Below are 8,497 nucleotides of genomic sequence, written 5' to 3'. Positions count from 1 at the left end.
CCTCACTTTCAGAAACATTCTCCTTTTTCTTGTCTTTATTAGAAGTGGACTCTGGTTCTTTCACCTTTGTGAAAGTTCCCCCACAAGTTCTTTGATGGTCAGCCCACCAGGGATCATGTGCAGATGGTGCTCGGTTCATTGCGCGTTTCACATATCCAAAATATGGCTTTCTGTGTTGGCAGGAGCCATTACACCTCCACCAGTGTTTTCTGTATTCATCTACTTCATCATGAAAACTGTGATACACCTAATCAGGTATTGAAGATAAAGGAATACAATCCTTTTACAATGATAGTCAAAGCAGCACAAAGAAAAATACATGAGTTTGTGAAGTTTACAAATAGCCTGTTTCCCCTGGTTCACATCTGTGCGGGTGGTGCTGCTGCGGATCCGCATAAAAATCCGTGCAGCCGCACCACCCGCACAGAGGAATGCGGACCAGCGGGCAGGTGCCATTAATTCTAATGGCACGTCGCCTGCACTGGAAATTGCAACCGTACTGGGAACCAAGGTTCCCGTGTGGGCTGCATTTTCCAAAGAAGTGCAGGGACTTCTTCCCTGTGTGTCCTGGGGCACGGGAGTCCATTCAAATGAATGGGCTCTCATCCCCACGCAAAACGCAGGAACACGGAGATGTGAACCTAGCCTAAGAAAACATTTATGTTCACACTGTCTCTAGGTTAAAAACAATAGGTATTATTATACATGATTTATATAGCACCAACAGTTTACTCAGCGCTTTACAATGTAACGGGAGACAATACAGCAACAATACAGTTCAATACAAGAGGGAGCTTACAATCTATTCTTCAGATTTTTTTTTAACATATAAAAAAGTCATTTTAACATAATTTTACATATTTGTAAATGCATTCCAAAAATGTAGACTTGTATTTTTAAAGACACACAGTATATTTGAAATGTATTTTTAAAAATATTTTTCATATATTTTGTAATAACGTTTTTGGTCATCCAAGGTTTACTGAGTTTTTGCAGACAGTTTAGTTTAAAGTGTTTCTAAAGGCAGAAGGTTTTTTACTCTAATGCATTCTCTGCATTAAGGTGAAAAAGCAGCTCCACCCAGCCCCCCAAAATACTTACCTGGGCCTGATCTCAATTCAGTGATATGTACGAGAGCAATTGGCTCAGAAACAACAGTGGGAGCCATTGAGCTGCTGTCAATCACAGCCAGTGAGGAGGGAGCAGGAGGTATGGCTACCCTTTGATGGTTAACTTAAAATTACTAGGAATGTAAGCTTTCAGGAATCCTTAGACCCCTTCGTCAGGCTTTATACAATTTGTATTGTATAAAGCCTTACAAAAAGGGACATAAAGAATCCCCAAGGTCTTGCATTTTTTTTTTTAATGCAATGAAACCTTGGATCAGTGTAAGACAGGCAAACACAATTTTTAGATACAATATAATTGCTTAAAGCATCTATTTAAAAATCCTGGCCTGGACCCCTTCTGTCCTACTGACTAAACCTACATGGTAAAACAATTCATGACATACTTACAGATATCTTGGCACCAGTAAGACTATTGATTCGATTCATATGTTTGAGGAATTCTGGACCATGAGAATCCCGATCTTTGTTGTTGTGTGTGACAAACAGAAGAGCATGGATCATTTCATGGAGTAATGTCTGTAAAGCAGAAAATCAATCAACTTCTTACACCAGGATTCACAGACAATACTACCACCAGTCTTTATCTGTAAACTACAAATAGCTATCTCCATGCAAGGCATCAAAGTCAATAAGTGGAACACAACAATTACAATCCACAGCAAACACAGAAAAGAATAAAGTTTGCAGAACTTCCCCAGCACCTCTGCACATACAAAAGGAGACTTAAACAATAGCTGTCTTTGCACAGATGTGCAGCAAGACTCACTTGGGACCCAAATCCCTGCAGCATATCTGCAGAATCTAGAAGGGGGGGGGTCACAATTTTCACTTACACTAAATGTTAGTAAAAAAAAAAAAAAAGTTCAAATTGTGACAGAGAGGGGGAAGAGGCAGAGTAATAGGGGACACACACACTATATATATATATATGTGTGTGTGTAAAAGTGTTGCGCTGCTCAAAAAACACAAACAAAAAAAAAAGTCCAAATAACATAAATGGGAAGGTCCAACATTAAAAAGTTCAAATGAATACAGAAATATATGGTTGTTGAGCTCCATTTGCAGAATCGACCTGATCGCTTAGAGGGCTTGTTGGAGGACACAGTGACCATATACAAAGGGAAGATTTTGTGCCTGGAAAAGATCACTTCATTACCCCCAATAAAAGGGTAGATGCCCTATTGACCTGTTTCTCATATGGGTCCACATATGAAGGTGAGGGTCCATTTCTACCATATACTCACCATGGCGGTGTATTCCTTTAAAGAGTTACAGCACCAGGATTGTGGGTTTACTTTCCAGTAGATACATGGTCCTTCCCACCAAGAATTCCTGAAGAGTTGTTTTTTCTGTATTCATTTGGACTTTTTATGTTGGACTTCACGTTTATGTGCACATAGGTGTTATTTGGACTTTGTGTTTTTTATTTGTGTTTTTTGAGCAGCGCAACACTTTTACACATATATATTGAGTTTTATAGATGAGCACACATCCCATGTGTTTGCAGCAACTTATTCACATTTGAGTCTTTTTATTTATCCTTTTTGGCAGCGCACAATTGTTATTATCTAATATACTGCAACTCCCTCCTCACTGGTCTACCGTTACACAGGCTATCCCCCCTTCAGTCTACTATGAATGCTGCTGCTAGACTCATACACCTTACCAACCGATCAGAGACTGCTGGCCCTCTCTGCCAATCCTTCCACTGGCTTCCACTAACCCAGCGTATAAAATTCAAAATGCTAACCACAGCTTACAAAGCCATCCACAACACTGCCCCTAGCTACATCACCAACCTCATCCACAGATACCGACCTAATCGCCCACTCTGCTCCTCCCATGATATCCTCCTCTCTAGCTCCCTCATCACCTCCTCCCATGCTCGCCTCCAGGAATTCTCCGGAGCCTCTCCCATCCTCTGGAACTCCCTACCACAGCATGTCCAGTCAGCCCCCACCCTGTCTGCCTTTAGGCGATCTTTGAAAACTCACTTCTTCGGGGAAGCCTACCCCACCTCCACCTAAGAACTGTACTTGAATCACCTCCACCAGATCATCAACCACAGCTATCACCTTTTGTATCACCTCCCCCTTCCTTTAGATTGTAAGCTCCATGAGCAAAGCCCTCATATTCCTTCTGTACGGAAATGTATTGTAATTGTACTGTCTCCCCTATATTGTAAAGCGCTGCGCAAACTGCTGGCACTATATAAATCCTGTATAATAATATGACACTTTGTAAAAATTATTTAGGTATGCAAATAAGTTAGTCAAAGTTATGCTCAAGTTAACACTGATGAACTTGTTCTGGTCATCTAGATACCAGTCACGAAAGGGTTAAAGTGGTAATAAACCCAAAAACAAACATTTACTATAGTGCAGTTTACCAGTTCTTAGATGTGATGGCTGCATTCATTTTTATTTTTTAGTTTATCTTTCCTTTATTTACACCCGGTGATCCTACCAGTAAGTCTGTTGTTTTTCAAAAGAGCAGACTGTTCTGCAGTTGTAGCAGTTACAGGGCTGAAACAAACTATTTACCACTGACAAGGGTGTTTAGAATGATCAACTTTTATTTTTTACGTAAAACCTTTATTTCAAAAGGAAAAAAACTATTAGCTATTACTGCTTATAAAGAATTAGCTGGAATTCAGCTTCAATTTGTTACTGTATTTAAATCTGCTAGTGCATCTAATAGTCCTTCCCCACAGATTAACAATGCTATTGTCCAAAGGTGCCCCTGTGCTCCTTCATCCAGAATGGGGGTACTCTAATAGGAGTGGATAACCTGGGGAAACCTAAGGGAAGAAAGCTTAAAAAAAGAAAACTAATGCAGCCACCACATCTAAGAAGATGCACACATTTAAAACTTCTCAATTATTAGCGCCACAGGAAATCCTGAAGTATCAAAAACCTATTAACCCCTTGCCCTCCAGAGGATTTACCCCCCTTTCTGACCAGGCCATTTTTTACCTTACTTTAACTGTCAATTGCACACTCATGCAACACTGCACCCAAATTAAATGTATGTCCTTTTTCCCCCACAAATAGAGCTTTCTTTCGGTGGTATTTGATCACCTCTGTGTTTTTATTTTTTGCCATATAAACAAAAAAAAGACTGACAATTTTGAGAGAAAAAACAATATTTGGGACATTTTGCTATTAAACATGTCCAATAAAAAAAATTTTAAAAATCAAATTTTCTCATAAATTTAGGCCAAAATGTATTCTGCTACATGTCTTTGCTAAAAAAAAAAAAAAATCCCAATACGTGTAAATTAATTGGTTTACGTGGAAGTTATAGTGGTTACAAATGGCAGTATATATATAGTGGAATTATTTTTTGCTACAGAAACAATTGAGTACTGTCCATGATACTTTTTTATTTGCACTAACAATTTTGTTAGCTTTCGGGGAGTGTCCCCTTCTTCAGGTCCAAGCAGTACTGATCACAAAGGTATAGCAGAACGTTAGAAGAGATGTAGGGGATGGAAAAAAAAAAAAAAAGGAAGAAGAAAACAGAGATAAGACACACCAAAAGCAAAGTCGGGGGGGGGGGGGAAACGCTCAGTAATGGTGGCGTATAGCGGGACTGCGGCGGGCATTTTGACACTGGGGGGAACTGACTTGTTGTCACTGACATCCCCAGTGACACCAATACAGTGATGAGTGCTAATAAAAAGACCTGACACTGTACTAATAGCACTGAGCAGGAAGGAGTTAACATCTGGGGCAACCAAAGGGGTTAAACTGTGTTCGTTTTACTATGGGGCTGTGTCTGTGCTTGCCACTGTAAGCACACTGCTTTGTATGGCTCTGCTATGCATGTTAAAAAACAATGTGGGCTATAAAACAAATAAGTCTTCGTATCAAAAGGGATGAATGCAGCCTCGGAATTCTGGGAAATGTTGCCCAGAGCATTGCTGCCATAGGTCACAAAAGTGAATCAGAATATCTTGATAGTTTTAGATAATCACAATGACTGCAGACCAAGCAGAAAAGTCATTTTATTACCGAATTAGTAAATGGTTTGTGTAACATTTATGTTGTATGATTTCCGTGTTCTCTTTTAGCTATATGCTCAGCTTACCTCTACAAGATCTTTTCTTGGTCTAAATGACAACAGAGGTTTACTGAGACGTATAGAACACAAGCCTCCCCTTCCTTCATAGGCGCAAACTCCTGCACATCTACAAAAAAACAGAATACAAAAAATAGATACGTAAATACATGCCTGTATTCATTTCCCATATACACAGATTTATCCTTTGCTTTCTGTACCTGCCGGCTTATGGACCCCTTTCACACAGCGGCATCTACACCGTCATAGAAAAACAGATAACTGATCAATTTACATTTGATTGCACATCCATCTTCTGTTCAGTTCAGTTCCATTTTCAACCCATTTTCGCAGATTCAGCTGATGTTTGAGTCATCTATGGCCAGCTTTAGTCTCATCTCACTGTCCTCCTATTTCTATATTCTGTAGTACAGGCACTGCCGATTCACCTTTCAACCACTGCTTAGCTGCATATCATGGGCAGCACAGTGGCTATGTGGTTAGCACTTCTGCCTGGCAGTACTAGGAACGTCGGTTCAAATCCCAACCATAGCACCACCTGCCTGGAGTTTGCATGTTCTCCGTGCTTGCGTGGGTTTCCTTTGGGTGCTCCGGTTTCCTCCCACACTCCAAAGACATTCTGGTAGGTGAATTGGCTCCTGTCTAAATTGGCCCTAATATATGTGTATGTATGAATGTGAGTTAGGGACCTTAGATTGTACGCCCCATTGAGGGTTAGGGACTGATGTGAATGTACAATCTATAAGTAAAGCGCTGCGTAAACTGATGGTGCTAATTTCATTGGCCAGAGTACGTGCCATTGAAATTAGCACTAAATGTGGTTAGCACTTAGGCACGTTTACATACGTTTTTGGCCAAAACAATTAACTGACCCTAAACTCTGCTGCTGTTAAACTCTGTTAAAAGTCTATGTGTGCATGGACACAATGGGGTCTAATTACTAAAGGCAAATAGGCTGTGCACTGCAAGTGTACTTGGAAGTGCAGGTGCTCTAGATCTGAGGGGATCATGCAAGGAAAATAAAAAACAGCATTTTTTGCTTGCACATGATTGAATGAAAAAAATCAACAAAGCTTCGCCTCATTTCAGAGCTTCCCCTCAGACATAAAGCAACTGCATTTGCAGTGCACAGTACATTTACTTATAGTAAATCAACCCCATAGGCTTTTATTGAGTTGACTTTGGGGGATTTTGCAAAAAAAAAGGCAACAAGCTCTTGAACTCACGTTGAGCGGCAGTGTGCATGAGGCCTAGATCTTTATAGAGTCCTATAGCACTTGTTTGTAAATGCTATACACAGAACGTATTGGGAATTCTGATTGTCACTTTAAACAAGCTGCTAGCAGGCTTTCAACAAGCTTCACATAGTGCTGAAGCCTGCTAGCAGCTTGTTTAAAGTGGCAATCAGCACTCCTTGTAGGATAATGTGTTCACTATTTACAAACTGGAGTTGAATGGTACTTTAGAAGGTTTAACAAAGCTCTGCAAAAGCTTCCTGTTCACACTGCTCTTATACAAGCTGAAGCCTATGTGAAACAAGAGTAATTCTGAATATATGAAGAATATACCAAATGAAAAGCATCAAAACATGCTAGGCTTTATTCACATTTCTGCAGATGTTCCCACAATGATATTTGCATCAGTGTGATGTCCTTCATTCTGAATGGCACTCCAACAGACTTTGCTGACAGAGGTGCACGGCAATGCACTAACACGTGTTGTGGTGTGCTGCCAGAAAAGGCACTGACATCTAGAGACAGCCAGTCACTGTATACACCGCTCCTCTCCTGCCTTTCTCTGCCCCCCCTCACCTCTGCAGTACACACAGTTCCCTGTATCGGCACCTGTATCGGCACAATGCTGATAGGACTATATTTGGCCGATATGTTTAGGTGCATCCCTAGTATCAATCTTATTTTTTATGTGATTGGTGATCTCCTGGGCAGTGAGTGACGATGGCAACACACCTCTGGGGTTAGGTGTGTACCCAGCGAGCGTTGTCACGTCTTCTCGTTGTACATTGTATTGAATGTCCACACACGTTGATGGGTGCTGTATGACACAACACATGACCTGAGATGCACTTTAATGCGCTTCCGTTGCAGAAAACGCATCAAGCAAAGAAACAAAAAGGTGCAAATGGAGTGCCGCTGGAAAGGCATGGAACCGGAGCGCACCGTGACACAGGTAACCTATGTCACAGAAACATGAAATGGAAACTTCTATTCCTCCATAGTATACAGGTGATTACAAGAGATCTGATACAAGGAGGACATTCACATCCTGGCTGCACACATACATTCACCAGTGATCGCCCCCCCATACTGGCCCCGTCCCACCACTTACAGCGTCATTTTAGGGCTCCACCTGACCTCCACCCCGACCAGCTTCCCCCAGAAGAACATCTGATTGAACTGAAGGAACAAGGCATGGATATCCGGGCTGGGGTCCAGCAATTCCCAGGTCGGGTCCACTATGGACAGATCTCTGGGCCGATCTACAGCACCAACAGTCTCCTGAGAGGGGCGCCATGCCTGCTCCTCCGCTTCCTGGTCGTACTGCTCCTGTAAGCGGATAGCCAGCAACACATCATCATCCATGGCTCACAGACCACTTCCAATTCACTAGCCGGAAGTGATGCCGCGAAGAACCAGGAAGTGGGTGGAGCACACAGGAAGTAAACAGAAGCAGTGACAGCCTGCGTGCTTGGCCCCTAGCGCGTCCCCGCCGCTTAGAGTACATACTGCGCATGTGTAGTGCTCTGTTCTGATCAGCAGGTTGTCTTCTGAGACACTAGAACAGCAGTTGTGCTGTGTGTGGATGAAGAAAGCTGGCAGAATTTTATTAAAGTGTATATATATATATACCAGATGCAGGTTGTGGTAATTCCTCCACCCTGAAGGTAACAATTTGCTTTCTTTTCAGGTTGGTAGGAGTCCAATGGGGAAGAAATGTGCAGCCAATGCTTCCCATTTGACATCAATGGGAGGACTGCCTACACAGAGATGTACAGAGCACCTCTAAATAGCAAGGAAGGCGCCTGTAAGTGCCGTATGCAGCAGTTTGTTGAATAGTAAAGGTGAAAAGCACTTACAAGATAGCAGTCAGGAAAAAGCTCATCAGAAATAATGCCACTGAGACAGAGTGAGCCGGCCAGCGGTAATGAGTGTGGTGGAACACACTGGCAAGATGGCCACCGTACTTCCAGGAGAGGTGTGGAACGCACATGATGTCAAGGAGCCGGTAACGCGTTTCAGAACATGCGCAGACACTCCTTCCTCAGA

General features: G+C 42.1%; 1 protein-coding gene across 1 annotated transcript in view; it reads right to left on the bottom strand.

Annotated features, from left to right (window-relative positions):
* The window catches only part of SPRTN (SprT-like N-terminal domain), a 12,629-nt gene extending 4,773 nt beyond the window's left edge, over positions 1-7,856 (bottom strand). Inside the window, exons 1-4 of the mRNA XM_089669804.1 lie at positions 7,560-7,856; positions 5,223-5,322; positions 1,518-1,646; positions 1-247 (exon numbers count right to left, since the gene is read on the bottom strand). The exon at positions 1-247 is cut by the window's left edge and continues 18 nt beyond it. Of these exons, the coding sequence (XP_089525930.1) occupies positions 1-247; positions 1,518-1,646; positions 5,223-5,322; positions 7,560-7,813 (730 nt within the window). The 5' untranslated portion in view covers positions 7,814-7,856. The remainder of the gene's footprint in view (positions 248-1,517; positions 1,647-5,222; positions 5,323-7,559) is intronic.
* Between the last annotated feature and the right edge of the window lie 641 nt (positions 7,857-8,497).

The sequence above is a fragment of the Staurois parvus genome, unplaced genomic scaffold (assembly GCF_062004578.1).
Source record: "Staurois parvus isolate SC_StPar_1 unplaced genomic scaffold, SC_StPar_1.0 ptg000081l, whole genome shotgun sequence".
Taxonomy (NCBI): Eukaryota; Metazoa; Chordata; class Amphibia; order Anura; family Ranidae; genus Staurois; species Staurois parvus.
This window is presented reverse-complemented; position numbering and strand designations above follow the sequence as displayed.